The sequence below is a fragment of the Oncorhynchus clarkii genome, chromosome 19 (genome assembly GCF_045791955.1).
Source record: "Oncorhynchus clarkii lewisi isolate Uvic-CL-2024 chromosome 19, UVic_Ocla_1.0, whole genome shotgun sequence".
Lineage (NCBI taxonomy): Eukaryota > Metazoa > Chordata > Actinopteri > Salmoniformes > Salmonidae > Oncorhynchus > Oncorhynchus clarkii.
Genome location: NC_092165.1, coordinates 22,967,035 through 22,993,368, shown reverse-complemented (window position 1 = coordinate 22,993,368; position 26,334 = coordinate 22,967,035). Strand labels below are relative to the sequence as shown.

Below are 26,334 nucleotides of genomic sequence, written 5' to 3'. Positions count from 1 at the left end.
GTAACCCGAGTGTGTCTGTGCTGACACTAATGGTGTGTCATAAACGTGTGTTTGCAATCCACACAGAGAATCCAGTCACTTTCCCGCCACACTCTATGCATCCTTCTGGACTGTGCTGGTTTGTGCCAAAATGCCCAGGTGCCATTGACTCAACTCGAGCTGCCTAGCCTGCCTCCCCCCACCACTTACACAACCCGTGGCCCACACACACTTACCCTGCTGGTGACACATGGGCGCTCCAAAAACACCCTAGAGTGGTCTCAGCACTGAGATAATTTTTAGAGCTAGTGTATATATTCGCTGAGCCATTGCAATATAATATCCTTTAACTAGTGTCACAAACCCTTGGTTCAGAAATAAACAATGCCCAGTGATGACAGTATATAGTAATTTCGGACCTAAAGGGAAGTCAATTGTAAGTTTTAAGCTGTGATGAAAGGATAATTGCTTGCTGTTTAATATAGAGTTTCTGCTTTCTTGTTAGAGTAGACATAGTGGCTGTAGCAGAGGGTCATAGAAACCAGTGCCGGTTAACATTTAAAAAGCTCACAGCGTGAAATAGCTCACAATCAATGATTATGATTGACTGTGATCTTTTTCACACTTATAACAAAATTACACCGACACTTGTCGGGTAACTTTAGCAACTGGGTGGAATGGCGAGATTTAGCCATTTGTGTGTTAACATTGCGATTGCTGCAAGCCTGTTAGCTTGTTGTGAACACTCCTGTGTAGATGGCTGCGCTAGTTTGGATGTCTCGTCTCACCCTCCCTCCCTCTTGAATTAGCGAGCTAGCGTAATAAGTTGTCAGCTGGTCGATTTGGCTTGTTCTCAGGTGTGCAGTTGTATCTTGCTTGTTTAGCTAAATGAACAAATGTAAAGCTCTTTTTCAGACAAAGTATAAACAACTTTCACCTAGCTTGCTAGTAATGCTTATTTCATTAATTAAATGTTAGCTATGCTAATATAATGATCCTAGCTAGTCATAGTTGTCAGTGGGAGATTTCCTAAAATGAAGACACTTTTTAGGCTTATAGCCAGCTAATACACCTCCAGAAACCCTACACAATGCCTTGGATTGCTGGTCAGCTAAATATCATCGTTGCATCTACCAACTAGCAGCTAGGTACTGTGTCAATGTAAAGCCATTCCTAAAATGCTCCCTCCACCAGTCCTAAATCACTCTCTCCCCCTTGGTCCTATCCCCTCGATGTTTGCAGATCTGTAGGGTCTTGGCAGGTAGGCTATAAGCACTGCAATTATGGATCTCACACCTTACAGAGCTACAGAAACAAATGGTTAGGGCCAAGGGGAGGGGTAGGAAGCGATTTGGGACCGGACATAAGTGTTGAGACTCTACCAATCACACGAAGTTACACTGAGTTACCCTTATTGTGTCTCTCTGTCCTCCCTCCAGATGAAAAGACAACCAACTCTGCATGTCTAGCAGATTGGATGTTAGCCTACCACGTCAAGCTCAACATTGACAAGAGAAGCTGCTCTTCCTGCCTGGAAAGGCTGCCTGCTCCAAGGCTCTGTCACAGATAACAACAACCCCTAGCTAACTGTGTAAAACTCCCTTCGCTGGCTCCCATCGGCAGTGTGCATGAAATTCAAATCCCTGTTCCTTGCTTTTAGGGCAGCAAGGGGAATCGCTCTGCCCCAATCTTTGTCAGCACTGCCAAACCTATTGTTCTTCATATTGCCATTATACATGTAGCATGTCTCATGAAAAAGTTGCATGTCTTAAACTCTACCCATTTTTTTTGTTTATCCTGTAGCTGACATAAGTTAGAGGTGCGACAGGCAGAGATACCCAGAAGGTAAACACCCATCTGTAGAACCTGTCAAGAATATTTAGATCAGTGTTTCTTAACCCTGTTCCTGGGGACCCAAAGGGGTGCACATTTGTTTTTAATTTAGCGCTGCACACCTGTTTGAAATCATCAAAGCTTGATAATGGGAAAAGGGGAAAACTAGTCAGTTGTACAACTGAATGAGTCTTCTGCAATTAACCCAACCCCTCTGAATCCAAGGCTGCCATAATCGTCATTCACGTCTTCCGGGGAACAGTGGGTTAACTGCCTTTCTCAGGGGCAGAACGACAGATTTATTTTACCTTGTTAGCTCTGGGATTCGATCCAGCAACCTTTCGGTTACTGGCCCAACGTTCTAACCATAATAAGTTGATAATTTGTGTCAGCTGTGTAGTGCCAGGCCAAAAACTAAAATGTCCCCAGGGACAGTTTATTTGTTTTTGTACATACACCAGATACAGTAGGTGCAGTGAAATGTGATGCTTTACAGGGTCAGCCATAGTAGTACAGCACCCCTGGAGCAAATTAGGGTTAAGTGCCTTGCTCAAGGGCACAGACAGATGTTTTTTAACCTTGTCGTGTTTTTGAACCAGCGACCTTTCAGTTACTGGCCCAACGCTCTAACCGCTGGGCTACATAAGAAACACTGGTTTAGATAAGTGATATGCCTCACATTCTTCCTCCAAAGGACCTTTCTATGGAAAGACCAAGGTAGCCATTAGCACTTGCCTTCAACCCTCATTCTTTCGTTCAAAAGAACCCAGTTTGGAAACTATACTCAATACCTGTACATTTCATCTGAGATGTCACTGAATATACCTCAGTTGTACTTCTGGTGGAATTGTACAAAAATATAAAATGACTGGCGTCCCAAGGAACGTATTAAATTCTATACTGTTTCCCTGTTCACTCCTAGTAAACAGTAAATCAGCTTGGTCAATAATGGGACTCATTACCATGGGTTTTTCATCATTGGGTATTCATGCATTCTTTTCCATTCCTATTTCTAGCTTTGTCTCTTGTGGATCCCCTCATCACCATGACTTCAAGGAGGAAGTCAAGGTAAGCCACACAGGGTGCATCATATTGAATATGCATGGGTGTGCTTCACAAATGGTAAAATGTAAACAACTGGAGACATAATTTTTGGAGAGGGGTTGTTGACAGGGCAGCACCACTGTAGATAGCAAAATAGTGTAGAAGCCAGGGACGCTGGCAAAGGTGTGGCGAGCTGACATTTGCCCCGCTCTTTTCAATCAGGTGTGGCAGACAAGTTTCAGTACTTTCAATACAGCTGACATGATTTCATACCTCATGATAATAGCCAATTTAATTAGTCGTATCTTAGATAAAGTGGAAGCCCACTAAATTGTAGGGTAAATACATAGCTGAAATGGACTTATCCCTAAAAAGGGAATATTTTCCATAATTTCCAATGTTGCCCTGATCCCATCCCTGCAATTTACTTTCATTAGTTGTGTTTAAACGTAATTATGTTAGAATACCACTCACTGTTTGCATCGTTGTTTGTCCTAGCGTGCACAAGCTCTGGCAGCGTTAGGTCTTGTCCTCTTCTCAGACCACCCCACAGTCCATTCGGAGGAGCAGCCTGATCCTGTGCCCAACCGCTCTGCCTCTCCTGGGCGTTAAGTGTCCTTGCTGCATCCCTGGTCATTCACTTCATTCATCCTCACTGTGTCATTACTTTCATCATACTTTTGCCTCCTTTACGATCGCATTTTCAGTTTTTTGTTCACCACATGGTCTCACCACATTCTACCTCTTGCTTGTATTAGTAATATCTAGGTTTAAAAACGGATTATGTTAGTTTTTCCTGATATTCTTCACAAGCAATACTAAGTTGGAGTTTTACACATTTCTTGGAAGTCATGGCTTCAAGCCTGACTAATATGTCTTAGTATGAGCAGAGGGATTTAATAATTTGTTTGAAGACATAAGGAAAGCAGATGTAAATTTAAAAAAACTTTTGAATTGTATTATTCATGTCTTTTGGCTTTGTTGTTATTGTTTTGTGTTAAATTGGGGAATGTATTCTCTTCCTCCCCCACCACCCTTTAAATAAAAAACGGTCACATATTTCAGTGTTGTTGTTTGCTGTCATTAACCTAACATTAAGCTGGTCCAGTGGGTAAGTGTAACAGTAAAAGCATGACACATTGTATTGGGGTGGGCTGTTGTTATAGCTAGACAGTTTTTTTTGCCTAGGCAGCAAGAATCTTTGACTTATCTAGTGTCATCAATAACAGCTATTAGACAGCAGATCATTATGAGACATGGGAAATGTTCATGTACATTTTTGCTTTTGGTCTGATACCTGCCAGGATGAATAGTTTTCTTCCAGATAGCCTGTAATGTGTTCCTCATAACCTGAAATAAAATCAACCTACTAATTAAGCATGGACTAACAAAGGACACCAAGGAAGGTCTTGTTTTCTCCATGGCATTATCGAGACAAACCTGGAAAAAACAACAAAGTTGAGTCTTCAGTTCCACATTACGCCAGTAAAGGTCATTTGTAACATAAAATGAGAGGACTTTAACAGATGATTTTGGTGAAATTGTACTACCATGGCAATCATCGTAGTGTTGATCCATAGCAAGCTATATACCTCAATGGTTGATAGATGATTACTTGGCTTTACCACAAATGTTTTTATTTGTATAAAAACCATGGTAGACTACTGTTAAGTCTGAAAGACGGTGGGTTGCGGTCACATACTCTTGACTGCATAAGGAACGTCAGGGCTAGTTGAGGTCATGCAAACAGCGAGCTGGTATATAATATTATGGACAGAATGGCAACTGGCTAGATCAATACATTTGGTTATCAAAATAACATATTTGAACAATGTCAAATCAAAGTGACTGTAGTGGAGATGTGGGTGAGAGGAGAGCGATCCGCACAAGTGCAGTGGCACTGCTACGAGCTCAGCCATCTACACAGTTTTCACAACTAGGTAACAGGTTTGTGGCTAAATCGCTATGCTAACGCATAAACTCGCACCATTCTGACCAGTTGCTAAAGTTACCCGACGCTAGCTAGCTAGCCAGCCCCGACAGAATAGCAAAATAATCAATAATATATTTAAAAAGTGATCATTTCTTATTTATTCAAGTTAAATGTCAATTTCAATCAGGCACTGATGTTATCCACCTAAGCAACAAGATGAAGCAGAAGCAATTGACCAGTGAGAATTCTCAAGCCATGAGCTTTTTCACACTTTCATGTCACAATCACAGGCAATCATAAGTGTAAAAATGTTCACAATAATAAGCCTTCACATGGAGTATTTTTTACATGACACTGGTGTCAGATTCTATCCCAGCATGCATTTGGAGGGGCATCAACAGTGTAGCGAGACAGACTTGTTCACGGGGCTGTATGATCTCTCAGTCTTATCGCGACTTTAATGGCCACGGCCAGCTTGACTGGGTATTATCGCTTGGTTTGAAAGGATAAGGACTCCGTGTGTTTGTGTTTGAATTTTTTATATCCTATATTTAACAAAAAATAAGAACAAATTCTTATTTACAACGACCAATTGTGCACTAGCCCTTATGGGACTCCCAATCATGGCCGATTGTTATACAGCCTGGAATTGAACCAGGGTCTGTAGTGACGCCTCTAGCACGGCGATGCACTGCCTTAGACCACTGCGCCACTCGGGAGCCCAAATTTTACTATCCTTGTGGGGACCAGAAGATTCATCTAAACTCACCTGAATCTTTATGGCCTGTGTTTTCCCACCACAGTTCTTTTTATGGAGCATTTTCTGAGGGGAAGAAATGAGAAACAATTATCAGCAAACATCCCTCTTTAAACCAACTTTATCCCTCAGCATTCTGTCCCATGTCTTACTGAAACATTTCAAAACACACCTGAATAATAATTACAATAAATAATTAATTGATTTGTATACCCCATTTCATACAAAGAATGCAGCTTAAACTGCATATTTCGAGGGCAGTTTACAGTGCCTTGCAAAAGTATTCACCCCCACAGCCGTTTTTCCAAGTAGGAAAAATGCCAAGGGGGTGAATACTTTCGCAAGCCACTGTATTCTGTCGAGAGCAGCCAATGGGTTTCATTGACAATTAGAGGTAAATCCATTTGATGATGTCACAGCAACTGACCACTGTGAGTCAATTAAGAATTATTAAATTAAGAAAGTGACGGAAGTGCAGCTGCTGCTAAACCAAACAAGGCAGCTTATAAAAGCTTATAATATCCTGTCAAAGACTACTTCCCAGTCAAAGTTAGAATGTAAACGCAAGTCTCCTGCTGTTGTGGAGGGAGGGAGATTTGGTACAGTGGTTTGCATGTTTCCTATTTTGTTGCCTTTCAACTGGAATCACATTTTACATTTCATTTCATTTAAACATGCCTACCACTGCAACATATATTTTTTTATTGTGAGACAAACAATAAATAAGACAAAAAAACAGAACTTGAGCGTGCATAACTATTCAACACCCCCAAAGTCAATACTTTGTAGAGCCACCTTTTGCAGCAATTACAGCTGCAAGTCTCTTGGCACATCTAGCCACTCTGATTTTTGCTCATTCTTCAAGGCAAAACTGCTCCAGCTCCTTCAAATCGGATGGGTCCCGCTGGTGTACAGCAATCTTTGTCATACCGCAGGTTCTCAATTGGATTGAGGTCTGGGCTCTGACTAGGCCATTCCAAGACATTTAAATGTTTTCCCTTACACCACTCGAGTGTTGCTTTAGTAGTATGCTTAGGGTCATTGTCCTGCTGGAAGATAATCCTCCGTCCCAGTCTCAAATCTCTGGAAGACAAACTCAAGAACTTCCCTGTATTTAGCACCATCCATCATTTCTTAAATTCTGACCAGTTTCCCAGTCCCTGCTGATGAAAAACATCCCACAGCATGATGCCGCCACCACCATGCTTCACTGTGGAGATGGTATTTTCGGGGTGATGAGGTGTTGGGTTTGTGCCAGACATTTTCCTTGATGGCCAAAAAGCAAACATTTGTCTCATCTGACCAGAGTACCTTCTTCCATATGTTTGGGGAGTCTCTCACATGCCTTTTGGAGCACACCAAATGTGTTTGCTTATTTTTTTTAAGCAATGGCTTTTGTATGGCCACTCTTCTGTAAAGCCCAGCTCCGTGGAGTGTTCGGCTTAAAGTGGTCCTATGGACAGATACTCCAACCTCCGCTGTGGAGCTTTGCAGCTCCTTCAGGATTATCTTTGATCTCTTTGTTGCCTCTCTGATTAATACCCTCCTTGCCTGGTCCGTGAGTTTTGGTGGGCGGCCCTTTCTTGGCAAGTTTGTTGTGGTGCCGTAATCTTTCAATTTTTAAATAATGGATTTAATGGTGCTCCGTGGGATGTTCAACATTTTGGATATTTATTTATAACCCAACCCTGATCTGTACTTCTCCACAACTTTGTCCCTGACCTGTTTGGAGAGCTCCTTGGTCTTCATGGTGCTGCTTGCTTGGTGGTGCCTTTTGCTTAGTGGTGTTACAGATTTTGGGGTCTTTTGAAACAGGTGTATACAGTGCCTTGCGAAAGTATTCGGCCCCCTTGAACTTTGCGACCTTTTGCCACATTTCAGGCTTCAAACATAAAGATATAAAACTGTATTTTTTTGTGAAGAATCAACAACAAGTGGGACACAATCATGAAGTGGAACGACATTTATTGGATATTTCAAACCTTTTTAACAAATCAAAAACTGAAAAATTGGGCGTGCAAAATTATTCAGCCCCTTTACTTTCAGTGCTGCAAACTCTCTCCAGAAGTTCAGTGAGGATCTCTGAATGATCCAATGTTGACCTAAATGACTAATGATGATAAATACAATCCATCTGTGTGTAATCAAGTCTTCGTATAAATGCACCTGCACTGTGATAGTCTCAGAGGTCCGTTAAAAGCGCAGAGAGCATCATGAAGAACAAGGAACACACCAGGCAGGTCCGAGATACTGTTGTGAAGAAGTTTAAAGCCGGATTTGGATACAAAAAGATTTCCCAAGCTTTAAACATCCCAAGGAGCACTGTGCAAGCGATAATATTGAAATGGAAGGAGTATCAGACCACTGCAAATCTACCAAGACCTGGCCGTCCCTCTAAACTTTCAGCTCATACAAGGAGAAGACTGATCAGAGATGCAGCCAAGAGGCCCATGATCACTCTGGATGAACTGCAGAGATCTACAGCTGAGGTGGGAGACTCTGTCCATAGGACAACAATCAGTCGTATATTGCACAAATCTGGCCTTTATGGAAGAGTGGCAAGAAGAAAGACATTTCTTAAAGATATCCATAAAAAGTGTCGTTTAATGTTTGCCACAAGACACCTGGGAGACACCAAACATGTGGAAGAAGGTGCTCTGGTCAGATGAAACCAAAATTGAACTTTTTGGCAACAATGCAAAACGTTATGTTTGGCGTAAAAGCAACACAGCTGAACACACCATCCCCACTGTCAAACATGGTGGTGGCAGCATCATGGTTTGGGCCTGCTTTTCTTCAGCAGGGACAGGGAAGATGGTTAAAATTGATGGGAAGATGGATGGAGCCAAATACAGGACCATTCTGGAAGAAAACCTGATGGTGTCTGCAAAAGACTTGAGACTGGGACGGAGATTTGTCTTCCAAAAAGACAATGATCCAAAACATAAAGCAAAATCTACAATGGAATGGTTCAAAAATAAACATATCCAGGTGTTAGAATGGCCAAGTCAAAGTCCAGACCTGAATCCAATCGAGAATCTGTGGAAAGAACTGAAAACTGCTGTTCACAAATGCTCTCCATCCAACCTCACTGAGCTCGAGCTGTTTTGCAAGGAGGAATGGGAAAACATGTCAGTCTCTCGATGTGCAAAACTGATAGAGAAATACCCCAAGCGACTTACAGCTGTAATCGCAGCAAAAGGTGGCGCTACAAAGTATTAACTTAAGGGGGCTGAATAATTTTGCACGCCCAATTTTTCAGTTTTTGATTTGTTAAAAAAGTTTGAAATATCCAATAAATGTCGTTTCACTTCATGATTGTGTCCCACTTGTTGTTGATTCTTCACAAAAAAATACAGTTTTATATCTTTATGTTTGAAGCCTGAAATGTGGCAAAAGGTCGCAAAGTTCAAGGGGGCCGAATACTTTCGCAAGGCACTGTATATACACTGAGATCATGTGACACTTCAATAAAGTCCACCTGTGTGCAATGTAACTAATTATGTGACTTCTGAAGGTAATTGGTTGCACCAGATCTTATTTAGGGGCTTCATAGCCAAGTGGGTGAATACATGTGCACACGTTATTTTTTTCATTTCACTTCATCAATTTGGACTATTTTGTGTATGTCCATTACATGAAATCCAAATAAAAATCTATTTAAATTACAGGTTGTAATGCAAAAAATAGGAAAAACGCCAAGGGGGATGAATACTTTTGCAAGGTACTGTATGGACCTCACATGCCCAACAACGTTTGTACAGTGTGTTTAGTAGTTGAAAGTTTGGTGATTAATAGCTCTTAAATGTGCTCTGTATCATCCCTGAAACCGTATATGCATCTCTGTCATTTGAGGACCATAAAGGAAATTCTGATATTTTTCTCGAGGCGCACAGTTATGAACTTAATGCATATCTGACAGACCAATAATTTGTGACCAGCCAGGTAAAAAAGACATCTGCCACAAACTGTTTGCTTTGACAATCGTTCCCTACAGACAATGGGTCGTGCCACATCTGAGCAATTGGGTTCGGATTACCGTGAGCACGGTGGATTAGTAGTAGAGATAAACAGCTGTGTGACCCTTTTGACCCGTTTAAGAATATTACAAAGATTTTTTTTTAATTTAACCTTTAACTATGCAAGTCAGTTAAGTCATGGCAAGCCGATCCCCGAGGGGAACTCCACCCCCCCATTCAGCTGAAAAGGTGGCGCAGGGAATTCAAAAATATTATTTAGAAATATTTAACTTTCACACATTAACAAGTCCAATACAGCAAATGAAAGATAAACATCTTGTTCATCTACCCATCATGTCCGATTTTTAAAAATGTTTTACAGCGAAAACACATCATATATTTTTTTAGACCACCACCAAAGGAAAAACACAGCCATTTTTTCCAGCCAAAGATAGAGTCACAAAAGCAGGATTAGAGATAAAATGAATCACTAACCTTTTGAAAATCTTCATCAGATGACACACATATGACATGTTATACAATACATTTATGTTTTGTTCGATAATATGCATATTTATATCCACAAATCTCGGTTTACATTGACGCCATGTTCAGAAATGCCTCCAAAATATCCGGAGGAATTATAGAAAGCTACGCCAGATAACAGAAATACTCATCATAAACTTTGACTAAAGATACATGTTCTACATATAATTAAAGATACACTGGTTCTTAATGCAACCGCTGTGTCAGATTTTTTAAAAACGTTACGAAAAAAGCCTGCCATGCAATAATCTGAGACAGCGCTCAGACGTAAAAGTATTTCTCTGCCATGTTGGAGTCAACAGAAATACGAAATTACATCATAAATATTCCCTTACCTTTGATGATCTTTCATCAGAATGCAGTGCAAGGAGTCCTAGTTCCACAATAAATCGTTGTTTTGTTCCATAATGTCCAATTAGCTGCATTTGCTAGCACTTTCAGCTCAAGTGCCCAAAAGCTGACGCTGGTCCAGGACAACTCGCACGAAAACTTCAAAAATATATATTCCAGGTCGAATAAACTGGTCAAACTAAGTAGAGAATCAATCTTCAGGATGTTATTTTCATATATATCCAATAACGTTCCAACCGGATCATACGTTTTCATCTGCAGCCAAATGGAACGACGGTGGCACCCACAGAGAAATGCGCCACAGGGAAATTGCATTCTACCAAGACCGTGACTATTTCCCCTCCCATTCGGTCAAAGTTCACACCAGAAGCTACATTCCACGGTCTACTGAATGAGGACATCTAGTGGAAGGCGTAGGAAGTGCTACCAGATCCATCTCTTGTTGGGAAAGGAAGGGGCGATGACGTCAAATTTGACCCACATTCAGAATTTCACTTCTTGTTTGGAAGATTGCCTGCCCTATGAGTTCTGTTATACTCACAGACATAATTCAAACAGTTTTAGAAACTTCAGAGTGTTTTCTATCCAATAGTAATAATAATATGCATATATTAGCAATCTAGGACAGAGTAGGATGCAGTTCACTATGGGCACGCAATTCATCCAAAGTGAAAATACTGCCCCCTATCCCCAAACAAGTTTTAAAAACAAATTCTTATTTACAATGACGGCCTAGGAACAGTGGGTTAACTGCCTTGTTCAGGGGCAGAACGACAGATTTTTACGTTGTCAGGTAAATGACTGTACATTATGTCATACTTATGTTGTATGCTGATTTTATTCACTTGCTTCTCCTTTTATTTTAGCAGCCTATTGCAAAGGTGCTACTACTATTAGTCGTTGTTGAGGTGTTTGGATTCATGGTATGTCCTAGCACCGTGCGCTGGCAATACTATTACTTTCCTTTAAAGAGTTGTGCTAACAGTGTTTAACTCCATCTGTCGGCAAAGTGACTACAATATCCTTGATTTGGTACAGAATTGTAGCATAGTGGGAGTGGGGGGCTCTAGTGGGAGTGGGGGGCTCGAGGTGGCAAATTTCGGGAAACATAGTTGCAAAATGTACTCTAGGTTCTTTTAATGGAGAGAAAGTGCTGTCCACTAAAATAGTTTGTGAGAAAGAAAAGAGAAAGGTTGAGATGCAGGAAAATACTTTTTAGACAGTTCAGACATGAAAGAAGCAAAACAGAGGTAGATAACATTTGATATGAAGGATGGAGAAGTCTAGACATTTATTTAGATTGATAATTTGGAGACTCCAAGAACGCATCCCAAATGGCACCCCATTCCCTATACAGTACTTACTTCTGACCAGGGTCCATAGGGACACACACTTGGAGTTGCCCAGAAAAGGGTTAATGGGAGAGTATTGTCTGGCAGCTACCTCTGAAGACCCCCCTATTGTTTTCCCTCCAGCATCTCCCATTCCCCTTGACTGAGCTCACATACACACATAAATATGTAAAACACACACAGACACACACTCAGATGCCGATCAGACAGAAACACATAACCTCATCCTTTCCTTTTATTTCCCCTAGCCCCTGTCACTACTGCCCACTGTCTCTCATCTGTTCCCTTGTTCCAAAAACACCCATGGACATATGGACCCCTCAAATCCTCCCCTACACACAGACGCATACACACACTTCCAATATCATAGTCAATGTGGCTATTGGATTTTAACGATCACTGGACCAGCTTCTCTGTGACTCATTAGTCATTGTCGTTTTCTGTTGTTTATTTAATCCTCTCCTTCTGCCTTGCTGGCTTTTGTGAGAAACGAGGGCAGACATCTGCCGTCCGTGCCTCCCTCATCTCTCCGGACCACCGAGGTGGCAAGCGCCGGGCAATGGATTGTGTGGGTGTGTGTGTGCAGGAGAGCAACGCTATTGTGTCCCTTTACCTAATCCCAAACTCAATGTAATGAAGCATAGTCTACAGTCTGGCTAGTGGTACAAGGCTACCCTAAAGTAAAGCCTAGTTATTCAGTGTCCTTAATACAGTTTGAGTGAAATAACATACTCACACAACTTTCTTGGTCAATTGTCCTTCGTGAAAACCCATTAGTTAAATTTAGGTAATGCTTTACTTGAACCCATAACAGATATGGATGAGAAAAATATAAAACAATACACTTTAGTCATCTTGGAAGATCTGTGGTGTGGTCCACAGACTACATACCCAAACAAGAGTTGAAACATGGCATCATTGGAGAACATAGATAAAGAATGCCCCTTCGATGAACCTTAAATGGTTAGTCCATCCAAATATGATACTTTTCTGTTTGTTTTATAAGATTGGATGTAGTCTACAGGGAACAGATGGCAATCCACAATAGGTTTTATACCTAACTTTTTGGGAGTAAAAAGAGAGCTGTAGTTAGCATGGCTAATTGCTCGAGGCCTCAATTCGCATTGAAAACTAGCATACCAAAATAATAAATATATACAAATTCCAAAGGGAAATGGGTTGCTCCACGAGTGCCTTTTATGTCCCTCAAACATTGTGTGTAAGTTTTGATAAAGCACTTAATTTAACAGTTGGATAACCTACACTCTGACTCCAACTAAAGTAAACCATGTTAAATATTCAAATAGCAGTGTGTTTACATGTCAATAACTGTATTTCTTTCTCAAATCCCCCTTTTTGGAATATCCCACGACATGTTCGTCCAACTTCCGGTGAAGATTTAACCCCAAGATTTGCACCATTTTAAAGCTCTAGTTATTTTGTTGCTTTGGGAAAGATATTCTCAATTGTACTTACTTAATGTGATTAATTTACATTTAGTCCCTCAGGTTTAAGGTCAACCCTGTAATATGAACTGAACTTCCATTTCAACATGGTAAAATTATTTATTTTTATTTAAAAGAAACATTGAACATCTAATAGTCAAGCAGGTGAGCTGGTTCGACTTTTTATATACAGTTGAAGTTGGAAGTTTACATACACCTTAGCCAAAAACATTTAAACTCAGTTTCACAATTCCTGACATTTAATTCTAGTAAAAAGTCCCTGTTTCAGGTCAGTTAGGATCACCACATTATTTAAAAAATGTGAAATGTCAGAATAGTAGAAGAGAGACTTATTTTTTTCTGCTTTTATTTCTTTCATCACATTCCAAGTGGATCAGAAGTTTACATACTAATTGAGTGTATTTGATAACACTGCCTTAAAATAGTTTAACTTGGGTCAAACGTATCAGGAAGCCTTCCACAAGCTTCCCACAATAAGTTGGGTGAATTTTGGCCCATTCCTCCTGACAGAACTGGTGTAACTGAGTCAGGTTTGAAGGCCTCCTTGCTCGCACACACTTTTTCAGTTCTGCCCACAAATTTTCTATAGGATTGAGGTCAGGGCTTTGTGATGGCCACTCCAATACCTTGACTTTGTTGTCCTTAAGCCATTTTGCCATAAATTTGGAAGTATGCTTGGGGTCATTATCTATTTGGAAGACCCATTTGCGACCAAGCGTTAACTTCCTGACTGATGTCTTGAGATGTTGCTTCAATATATCCACATAATTTTCCTTCATGTTGCCATCTATTTTGTGAAGTGCATCAGTCCCTCCTGCAGCAAAGCACCCCCACAACATGATGCTGCCACCCCTGTGCTTCACGGTTGGGATGGTGTTCTTCGGCTTGCAAGCCTCCTCCTTATTCCTCCAAACATAACGACGGTCATTACGGCCAAACAGTTCTATTTTTGTTTCATCAGACCAGAGGACATTTCTACCAAAAGTACAATCTTTGTCCCCATGTGCAGTTTCTGACCGTAGTCTGTCTTTTTTAAGGCGGTTTTGGAGCAGTGGCTTCTTCCTTTCAGGTTATGTCGATATAGAACTCGTATTACTGTAGGTATGTATACTTTTGTATCTGTTTCCTCCAGCATCTTCACAAGATCCTTTGCTGTTGTTCTGGGATTGATTTGCACTTTTTGCACCAAAGAACGTTCATTTCTAGGAGACAGAACGCGTCTCCTTCCTGAGCGGTATGACTGCTGCGTGGTCCCATGGTGTTTATAGTTGCGTACTATTGTTTGTACAGATGAACGTGGTACCTTCAGGCGTTTGGAAATTGTTCCCAAGGATGAATCAGACTTGTGGAGGTCTATATTTTGTTTTCTGAGTTCTTGACTGATTTATTTCGATTTTCCCATAATGTCAAGGAAAGAGGCATTGAGTTTGAAGGTAGGCCTTGAAAAACATCCACAGGTACACCTTCAATTGACTCAAATGATGTAAATTAGCCTAACAGAAGCTTCTAAAGCCATGACATAATTTTCTGGAATATTCAAAGCTGTGTAAAAAGGCACAGTCAACTTAGTGTATGTAAACTTCTGACCCACTGGAATTGTGATACAGTGAAATAATCGGTCTGTAGACAATTGTTGGAAAAATGACTTGTGACATACACAAAGTAGATGTCCTAACCAACTTGCCAAAACTATAGTTTGTTAACAAGAAATTTGTGGTGGTTGGAAAAACTAGTTTTAATGACTCCAACCTAAGTGTATGTAAACTTCCGACTTCAACTGTGTGTGTGTACACACCATCTGCCACTTCATCAGGAGCATGCCCAGGCGTTGTAGGGAGGTCATATACAGGCACGTGGAGGCCACACACACTACTGAGCCTCATTTTGACTTGTTTTAAGGACATTACATCAAAGTTGGATCAGCCTGTAGTATGGTTTTCCACTTAAATTTTGAGTGTGACTCCAAATCCAGACCTCCATGGGTTGATAAATTTGATTTCCATTGATCATTTTTGTGTGATTTTGTTGTCAGCACATTCAACTATGTAAAGAAAAAAAGTATTTAATAAGAATATTTCATTCATTCAGATGTGTTATTTTAGTGTTCCCTTTATGTTTTTGAGTAGTATAAAGGGGTAAAAAGTGATATATGTATGTATATGTGTGTGTGTGTGTGTATGTATATATATATACACTGTATATATATATATACACTGTATATATATATATATATATATATATATATATATATATATATATATATATATATATATATATATACACACACATACATACACGCACACACATATACATGCATATATCACTTTTTACCCCTTTTCTCCCCAATTGGTAGTTATAGTCTTGTACCGGAGTTACAGTGATGGGACTAGAGCCATGCGTCCTCTGGAAAACGACCCGCCAAGCCGCACTGCTTCTTGACACACTGCTCACTTAACCCGGATGCCAGCCAGAGGAAACATTGTAAACCTGGCGACTGTGTCAGTATGCATGCGCCCGGCCCGCCACAGAAGTCGCTAGAGCGCGATGGGACACTGACATCCCGGCAGGCCAAACCTTCCCCTGACCCGGACGACGCTGGGCCAATTGTGCGCTGCCTCGTTTTTATTTTATTTAACCTTTATTTAACCAGGTAAGTCAGTTTAGAACAAACCCTTATTTACAATGATGGCCTAAGAACAGTGCATTGTTCAGGGGCAGAACGACAGAATTTTACCTTGTCAGCTCGGGGATTCGATCGAGTAACCTTTCGGCTCTAATCACTAGGCTACCCCTGGCACCCCTCATGGGTCTCCCAGTCGCGGGGGCAGCTGCGATACACTGCAATGCAGACCGCTGCGCCACCCCGGAGGCCCTGGTTCTACTCTTTTTAGTAATTGTCTGGTGTTTTGTGGTGGAAAACTGAACATAACACATTAACCCTGTTACCCATTAATATATAGGCCACCAATGTTCTTAAACAGTTCAAACATTGTTGTGAAGACTGCATTCAATCTCCCTTCCCTGTTTTCCATACAACATGCCAATTTAAGATGAAATCAACCCTTTCACTTTTATATAAAAACAATTCTTAATTTAAATTACACTAGCCAAAAGGCACTATGCATAGCATGACCCAGCTATGTGATTCTATGATTGCCAAATACTTATGTGAGATTCTATCCAAACCACAGAATACTAGGCTGATTGGAGAATGAACAACGCAATACAAACGATTGCTATTTAAGAATTGTGGACACTGCATAGAAACACTAACCTGTTGCATTTTCTCCAGGTCCAGACTCGGCCTCCCAACCTCTCCCCCGTAGCTGTGCCTGTGCTTCGTATAGGGAACCGCTGACTGGTCAAAGTGGGTCAAGATAATGGGCCTGGCAGCAGGCTGCACCACCTGGAACTGGAGCCGAATGGGGTGCGGGGTCTTGAGGCTGCGAGGCAGGCTGGAGCTAAAGAGCACTGGGCTGGGGGAGGCCTCCAGGCAAGTCCCAGGCTCCAAGGCCGCCACCACCGGACCACAGCCGAACAGGTCCCGCACCTCCTCGTCGCTGGAGGCACTGCTGTGGTGCTCGACATGGTGATGGTGCAGAATCCACTTCTTGCCAGCTCCAACGCCGCGGCTGATTCGCTCCAGCTCTTCTTCGGAAGAGTGGTGGTCCAGAGTTGGGTCTAGAAGGAGGCGTAGGCGACAGAGGCATGCCGGGGAGAGGGGACCCTGGTTGTGCTGTTGGCTGGTGGCCAGAGGGGTGAGGCCGCCGTTCCGCCGCCTCTCTGAGGGGGGCAACCAAGAGTATAGGTCAAAGTTGAAGAGGCAGAAATACCAACAAGCTTATTGTCTTCTTCTATACTGTGTTACCTAGAAGTAGCTTAATCTGTTAAATGACCATCTTGTACACATCCATGTAACAATGAAGACCATAGACGACTTGGGTTGGTTTGAGCGAGCGGCCCACATACCTCTGTCAATCTGTGCAAGCTCCTGGTTCTCCCCCTCGGAATCGTCGCTCTCTGCTCCCTCCCCACTGCAATGGTAGGAAATCTAGAAGGAAAGGGTTAAAGGTTAACTATGACATCAGGCAACATATGGCTCTCAACCAGTTAAATGAGTTAGCATCAGTACAAGCCACTCTTTGGGGCTTTAAGCAACATGGTGGCCCACTAACCCAAAAGCTCAATCAACATGATTTATCCAAAGAAATTGTGCAATGTAAAAAAGGTTACAATTAGCACAACTCTGTTTCACATGTAGCGTGCATATCATGCGAACACCTAAACTTGGTCAAATGGCCTATTCTTCCTGAAAAATGCCTTCCAAAATCCAACTTGAGTGTAAGATGGATGAAGTTACAAAAAGCTTAAATCTAGGCCAAGTCTGCTCTCTACAAGACAGCCTCTTCAGTTCAATGTAAACCCTTGGCAGCTCTTGATGCTGCCATTTCCATGTCCCAGACTGTCCCTTTAAAAAAATGAGATTTCAGTCTTGTGGTTCGATGTGGCAGTTAGGGGATGTTAGTCCCCTCATGGGGGACAAAACCAGTATCTCTTCCTCAAACTGTCAGATTGAATCTAAGATAAATCAAGAAATCTGTAATTAATTGTAATTAACGTTTTTGCAGAGGTTTTAGTATAGAGCAATTTTACATCTAGCTAAGGTGTTTGTATTTTTTTTTACTTGAGAAATACTGCACCAATTTGTCATCTTATGTTAACAAAGTCAGATCTGATGGGCAGGTCTGTCTCACTGTCTGTGTTCTGCGGTAAGATTGGATAGAGCGCAATCCCAGCAGCTGTGTAACCCGTGTTAGTGGGCAAATGAGCAGTCAAAATCAAAACAACCCTCAAGTAAGTCATGAACTCACAAAACTCAGTTTTGGATGAGACTGACTTTATGAACAAAATTATCCTATTTACATTTGACACTATATATAAATGTTTTGACTAATATCGATGCCACATATTTTTTATCAGATAGGTATTTTATTGCCTTCAGCTGTGCTTTAAGAGCATTCTCCTTTTGAGGAGTCTAAAAAGATAGAAACCCAACAGACGGCAGCACTAAGAGTTAAGTAACGCACCACACTGAGTGAGGCCAGGCCGAGCAGCTGCCATCTGTGCTCACATGCACACACAGACTCAACACCTCCCCTTCCTACTGAAGCACTTCAAACAGTGAAAAGGAGAGAAAGAGAAAGGAACCAGTGCTCCTCGAGCAAGCCGCATACACTACTTGTGATAAACCCGCACCCTCCAAGTTCAATGTGCCAAAGGCTGACCTGGTAGCTATATACACAGGCTACATTCACCCCTGCCTGGAATACGCAGCACCAGCTTCGCATTGCTCCTTAACTCAAGCCCTCTCTGATCAACTGGAGCGTATCCAGAAGTGTGCTTGCAGAATCATCCTCAGCACAGCATATCCTGAATAGATGGATGCTCTGACTTCATTATCACTACCCTCACTTCATGAGAGAAGAGAGAAACTGTGCCTTTCAGGGACTGGTTACCCACTGCCTGTCAAGGACACGTGTCAGGAAGGTACACCCAAAGTGCCCTCTTCTCTATCCAACAGGCCAAGACAGATATATAAAAGTTGTCCATAACCTACGCAAACTAAATCAACAACTCAGAGTCTCCTAAATGTATATTGAAAAAAAATTAACGGAACATGTAAAGTTGGTCTCATGTTTCATGAGCTGAAATAAAAGATCACAGAAATGTTCCGTACACAAAAAGCTCATCTCTCATATTTTGTGCACAAATTTGTTTACATCCCTGTTAGTGAGCAGTTCTCCTTCGCCAAGATAATCCATCCACTTTACAGGTGTGCATAGCAAGAAGCTGATTAAACAGCATGATCATTACACAGGTGAACCTTCTGCTGGGGACAATAAAAGGCCACTCTAAAATGTGCAGTTTTGGCACACAACCCAATGCCACAGATGTCTCAAGTTAAGGCAGCGTGCAATTAGCATGCTGACTGCAGGAATGTCCACCAGAGGTGTTGCCAGATAATTTAATGTTCATTTCTATACAATAAGCCAATGTCATTTTAGAGAATTTGGCAGTACATCCTAACGGCCTCACAACCGCAGACCACGTGTAACCACACCAGCCCAGGACCTCCAAATCTGGTATCTTCACCTGGTGATCGTCTGAGACCAGCCACCCGGACAGCTGATGAAACGGAGTACTTTTGTCTGTAATGAATCCCCTTTGTGGGGAAAAAAGAATTGGCTGGGCATTGCTTCCAAATGGGTGGGCCTGGCTCCCAAGTGGGTGGGCCTATGGCTGTCCCCCTGTACAGTCATGTAAAATCCACAAATGAATTCATTTCAATTTACTGAGTTCCTTATATGAGTTGAAATTGTTGCATTTTGCATTTATATTTTTGTTCAGTATACATAGTCATGAATTGTTTTTTGTATGTACTGTAATATCCATGCATTTCAGTGACTGCCATATGTATATCTGTAAAACTTGAACATTACTTCTTCTACATACAAAAGGTGTGCATTCAAAGTTTTACTGCCATCACACGGTCACACCTGCCATCTCCATGACATCACCCACTAGCACTGCATGGGACTGGGGTGTGTGTGTGTCGCTGTGGGGCCCAACACATTCACAGGGCTGGAGGGAGCTTGCATTTCCTGACAGTGATATGAACCTTTCAAAAAATTCAGAATAGGTAAAAAAATATACATGTTTCCCCCTTACCACTGATACAGGATCAGGTAATCTGATCGAAGATCAGTTTTTAAGGGCAACTTCTACCTCAAGCAAGGGGTTAAAGGCATCCAGGTTAGATGTCAAGGGTGTGCCCCATCTTGGAGCAAGTCAGACACTATTGTCTGTGGCAACAGGATGAGTCAACATAACAGTGACGTTGCATGTTGACTTAACTATTTGGCGGTATTTCAGGGAACCTGGTATTAACTGTTTATAAGGACACCAGGTGACTAAGAGGGAACACTCATACACACAAAGGTAAAAAAAAAAAACATTCATACACACGATGCACACACACACACATTAACGTTGCACTTAACTTCTTTGGGACTGGGGGGCAGTAGAGTAGCTTGGATAAAAAAGTGCCCAGAGTAAACTGCCTGCTACTCAGGCCCAAAAGCTACAATATGCATATAATTAGTAGATTCGGATAGAAAACACTCTGAAGTTTCTAAAACTGTTTGAATTATGTCTGGGAGTATAACAGAACTCATATGGCAGGCAAAAACCTGAGACAAAATCCAACCAGGAAGTGGGAAATCAGAGGTTTGTAGTTTTTCAAAGTCACTGCCTATCGAATATACAGTGTCTATGGGGTCATATTGCACTTCCTAAGGCTTCCACTAGATGTCAACGGACGCTAACGTCCCACATATCCCAATGGAGTTAAAGGACATACATGCACGCACAGTAAAGCCAAAGTTTTGGGAAATATTCAAAAGGTGGAAACTTTCCATGGGAATTAATGAAAATATGCAAATTAATGTTAATACCATTTAAATGTAGATGTTTTTTGCATTGGATATATTTACCATATCATGTGGAGACAGAAACATATACCTTTTACCTTATCATAAGTAGACATAATTGCAAATGATTAAATACGTCCAATAGAATTTTTTTAAAACAACTTAGTTACGAATTGAACTTTAATTAAATGAGTTGACTCTTCACATGGGATGATTTCACTGAACAACAAAAGGGAATATTGAATGATCCCCAAATGTTCCATCGCATCTCCCAAAAACATTTTCAACATACATCTGAAAAATGATAGTTCCTATACTAAAGCTTTGGTTGTCTTCCTCTCAGGCTTCCATGTCTTCTCCCTGGACATCAATGTCCATCTCTTGAACATCAGACTGAGGCCTCTTCTTCACTGTCACTTTCCAACCCTGTTGAGGATTACTCGATAGCCACCAAATGTTCAACCTGGTCAGCCTGTTGCGTGCTTTGGTGTGTGTTCCCAAATAAGGACCAGTTGTGCTCTGAGGTGGATGATGTTGTTGGGATTTGGAGGATGGAGGCAACATGGGAAAGAGCCTCAGATCCATAAAGTCCCTTCCACCAGGTGGCTGATGAGATATGTTAGCACAACTGCCATATTGCATCTCCATCCCAAAGCCCTTGCTTGGAAGTGCACTTCACAAGACTGCCAAGAACCCATCCCTCATCCAGGCCAGGGTGGTGAGACACGGTAGTGATGACACCATAGGCCTTGTTGATCTCTGCACCAGACGGGATGCTCTTGCCAGAATACTTGGGGTCCAACATGTACGCTGTGGCATGTATGGGCTTCATGCTTTTTGATGCATTTCAGAACTGCAGTTTCCTCTGCTTGGAGCAACAGTGAAGTGGGCATGGCAGTACGGATTTCTCCTCTTACATCTGCAAGCAGAGTCAGAACCTCAGACAGGATGTTCAATGGCAACTGCTATACAATGGTCCCTCCGTTAAAAGTTGCAGCGTACTGCTGCGCAGCTTGCATGGTGCCACAGAATTCTATGGAGCGTTATTTAAAAGTGTGCGCGGCTCTGCGGTTCATCCCGAAAGCATGATGTTTCCACCCCCATGCTTCACAGTAGGTATGGTGTTCTTTGGATGCAACTCAGCATTCTTTGTCCTCCAAACACAACGAGTTGAGTTTTTACCAAATGTTATATTTTGGTTTCATCTGACCATATGACATTCTCCCAATCTTCTTCTGGATCATCCAAATGCTCTCTAGCAAACTTCAGACGGGCCTGGACATGTACTGGCTTAAGCAGGGGGACACGTCTGCACTGCAGGATTTGAGTCCCTGGCGGCGTAGTGTGTTACTGATGGTAGGCTTTGTTACTTTGGTCCAAGTTCTCTGCAGGTCATTCACTAGGTCTCCCCTGTGTGGTTCTGGTATTTTTGCTCACCGTTCTTGTAAACATTTTGACCCCACGGGGTGAGATCTTGCGTGGAGCCCCAGATCGAGGGAGATTATCAGTGGTCTTGTATGTCTTCCATTTCCTAATAATTGCTCCCACAGTTGATTTCTTCAAACCAAGCTGCTTACCTATTGCAGATTCAGTCTTCCCAGCCTGGTGCAGGTCTACAATTTTGTTTCTGGTGTCCTTTGACAGCTCTTTGGTCTTGGCCATAGTGGAGTTTGGAGTGTGACTGTTTAAGGTTGTGGACAGGTGCCTTTTATACTGATAACAAGTTCAAACAGTTGCCATTAATACAGGTGGAGGACAGAGGAGCCTCTTAAAGAAGAAGTTACAGGTCTGTGAGAGCCAGAAATCTTGCTTGTTTGTAGGTGACCAGATACTTATTTTCCACCATAATTTGCAAATAAATTAATTAAAATTCCTACAATGTGATTTTCTGGATTTTCTTCTCTCATTTTGTCTGTCATAGTTGACATGTACCTATGATGAGAATTACAGGCCTCTCTCATCTTTTTAAGTGGGAGAACTTGCACAATTGGTGGCTGACTAAATACTTTTTTGTATGTACGTCAGCTTTGACATCGTTTTTTTTACATCAGCGTTAAACTAGACATCGGGCCGATACCGATGTTGGCATTTTCAGCTAATATCCTGCGATTCCGACATGTTCACTGATACATCGTGCATCCCTTACCCTTGGAAGTTACTGTTAACATTCCCTTTAGCAATCACACTATTGTGTGTGTGCGCGCATGTGTGTGTAATGTAAACTTACTGACTACCACTAACGCCCAGTCCCAAATCGAGCCGATACCCTATGCACTTGGTGGAGATTAAATAGATCCAAGCAATATTGCAATAAATGCCATCCAGCCTATCATTGGAAAAAATGACTGCTAAATTATATATACAGTGCCATCAGAAAGTATTCACACCCCCTTGACCTTTTCAGCCTGAATTTAAAATGGTTTACATTCTGATTTTGGGACACTGTCCTACACATAAGTGACATAAGTTGTGTGGACTCACTGTGTGTGCAATATAGTTTAACATGATTTTTTAAATGACTACCTCATATCTGTACTCCACACATACAATCATTTGTAAGGTCCCTCAGGTCGAGCAGTACATTTCAAACACAGATTCAAAAACAAAGACCATGGAAGGGCACCTATTGGTAGATGGGTAAAAAAAACATAAGCTAACATTGAATATACCTTTGAGCATGGTGAAGTTAATTACACTGGATGGTGTATCAATACACCCAGTAACTACAAAGATGCAGGTGTCCTTCCTAACTCAGTTGCCGGAGAGGAAGGAAACCCCTCAGCAATTTAACCACCAGGTCAATGGGAGTTAAATGGCTGTGATAGAAAAAACTGAAGATGGATCAACAATATTGTTGATACTAACTTAAATGGCAGAGTGAAAAGAAGGAAGCCTGTACAGAATAAGGCACTTATGTAAAACTGCAACAAATGAGGCAAAATGAACTTCTATGTCCTGAATACAAAGTGCTATGTTGGGGGAAATCCAAAACACCACATCATTGAGTGCCACCCTTGATATTTTCAAGCATTTGTGCCTGCATCACGTTATGGGTATGCTTGTAATCGGCAAGGACTAGGACGTTTTTTTATGATAAAAATAAATGGAATAGAGCTAAGCACAGGCAAATTCTAGAGGAAAACCTGGTTCAGTCCGTTTTCCAAAAGACACATGGAGACTTACCCAGAAAGACACAGATAGAATTGTTATAAATGGCTGCCAAAAGGTGATTCTAACGCCTCACTTCGCGTTCTTAGGAAACTATGTAGTATTTTGTTTTTTTTAAATGTATTATTTCTTACACCGTTACCCCAGGAAATCTTAAGTCTTATTACATACAGCCGGGAGGAACTATTGGAAATAAGATGTCAACTTACCAATTACATTTGATTTGACATGTACAGTGCATTCGGAAAGTATTCAGACCCCTTGACTTTTTCCACATTGTTACATTACAGCCTTATTCTAAAATGGATTAAATACATGTTCCTCATTAATCTAGGCACTGAACTCACAAGGACAGTGTTCTTGAAGCTCTAGGATTAAATAAACATGAAATGTATCAACTGTCGCTTCACTACTGAAAACTCGCTAACCAAAAAGTGTTTCTCTTATCCTCTAACACAGGCACTTCCTTCAACCACGAGTGAGTAAACAATTGTTTTAAAAAAATATATTGCGTGTATCTGATGGACTGTACAGGTCCGGAAAGATACATCTATTGTTTTGTTATGTGTTTTACTCTGCCTGCAAACACACTGGATGATTCAGAATCCATTGAAGAGCTTGAACGATTCATTGAGAGAGATACTTACAGTGCCTTGCGGCCCCCTTGAACTTTGCGACCTTTTGCCACATTTCAGGCTTCAAACATAAAGATATAAAACTGTATTTGTTTGTGAAGAATCAACAACAAGTGGGACACAATCATGAAGTGGAACGACATTTATTGGATATTTCAAACCTTTTTAACAAATCAAAAACTGAAAAATTGGGCGTGCAAAATTATTCAGCCCCTTTACTTTCAGTGCAGCAAACTCTCTCCAGAAGTTCAGTGAGGATCTCTGAATGATCCAATGTTGACCTAAATGACTAATGATGATAAATACAATCCACCTGTGTGTAATCAAGTCTCCGTATAAATGCACCTGCACTGTGATAGTCTCAGAGGTCCGTCAAAAGCGCAGAGAGCATCATGAAGAACAAGGAACATACCAGGCAGGTCCGAGATACTGTTGTGAAGAAGTTTAAAGCCGGATTTGGATACAAAAAGATTTCCCAAGCTTTAAACATCCCAAGGAGCACTGTGCAAGCGATAATATTGAAATGGAAGGAGTATCAGACCACTGCAAATCTACCAAGACCTGGCCGTCCCTCTAAACTTTCAGCTCATACAAGGAGAAGACTGATCAGAGATGCAGCCAAGAGGCCCATGATCACTCTGGATGAACTGCAGAGATCTACAGCTGAGGTGGGAGACTCTGTCCATAGGACAACAATCAGTCGTATATTGCACAAATCTGGCCTTTATGGAAGAGTGGCAAGAAGAAAGCCATTTCTTAAAGATATCCATAAAAAGTGTTGTTTAAAGTTTGCCACAAGCCACCTGGGAGACACACCAAACATGTGGAAGAAGGTGCTCTGGTCAGATGAAACCAAAATGTAACTTTTTGGCAACAATGCAAAACGTTATGTTTGGCGAAATAGCAACAAAGCTCATCACCTTGAACACACCATCCCCACTGTCAAACATGGTGGTGGCAGCATCATGGTTTGGGCCTGCTTTTCTTCAGCAGGGACAGGGAAGATGGTTAAAATTGATGGGAAGATGGATGGAGCCAAATACAGGACCATTCTGGAAGAAAACCTGATGGAGTCCTGAGACTGGGACGGAGATTTGTCTTCCAACAAGACAATGATCCAAAACATAAAGCAAAATCTACAATGGAATGGTTCAAAAATAAAACATATCCAGGTGTTAGAATGGCCAAGTCAAAGTCCAGACCTGAATCCAATCGAGAATCTGTGGAAAGAACTGAAAACTGCTGTTCACAAATGCTCTCCATCCAACCTCACTGAGCTCGAGCTGTTTTGCAAGGAGGAATGGGAAAAAATGTCAGTCTCTCGATGTGCAAAACTGATAGAGACATACCCCAAGCGACTTACAGCTGTAATCGCAGCAAAAGGTGGCGCTACAAAGTATTAACTTAAGGGGGCTGAATAATTTTGCACGCCCAATTTTTCAGTTTTTGATTTGTTAAAAAAGTTTGAAATATCCAATAAATGTCATTCCACTTCATGATTGTGTCCCACTTGTTGTTGATTCTTCACAAAAAAATACAGTTTTATATCTTTATGTTTGAAGCCTGAAATGTGGCAAAAGGTCGCAAAGTTCAAGGGGGCCGAATACTTTCGCAAGGCACTGTAAGAGCTCAAAGAAATGTCGCTGGTTTCGTAGGATTCAAGCACTGTTAAGGACAATAAACCCAATCAACTAAACAAACCAAAGCCAAGTTGGCCAAGCAGTATCAAAGATGGCACTAAACCATCCCCAAGCAAGAAGACGTGCATGTAGAGTTGGCGAGAGGTTTACTGATATGGATGTTGACTTGTTAAAACCCATC

At 41.5% G+C, this 26,334-nt stretch overlaps 1 protein-coding gene across 3 annotated transcripts in view; it reads right to left on the bottom strand.

Moving 5' to 3' along the window:
* LOC139374939 (uncharacterized) overlaps positions 1-26,334 on the bottom strand; it is a 44,584-nt gene that overhangs the window by 6,446 nt on the left and 11,804 nt on the right. Inside the window, exons 2-5 of one of the 3 annotated variants that reach the window (XR_011627744.1) lie at positions 17,190-17,271; positions 16,495-17,003; positions 5,559-5,612; positions 3,331-4,296 (exon numbers count right to left, since the gene is read on the bottom strand). Coding sequence is in view for 2 of the 3 variants with exons in the window: in XM_071116196.1 (XP_070972297.1) it covers positions 5,559-5,612; positions 16,495-17,003; positions 17,190-17,271 (645 nt within the window). In the remaining variant the exon portion in view is untranslated. The remainder of the gene's footprint in view (positions 1-3,330; positions 4,297-5,558; positions 5,613-16,494; positions 17,004-17,189; positions 17,272-26,334) is intronic. The other 2 variants (XM_071116196.1, XM_071116197.1) reach the window with 2 other exon arrangements.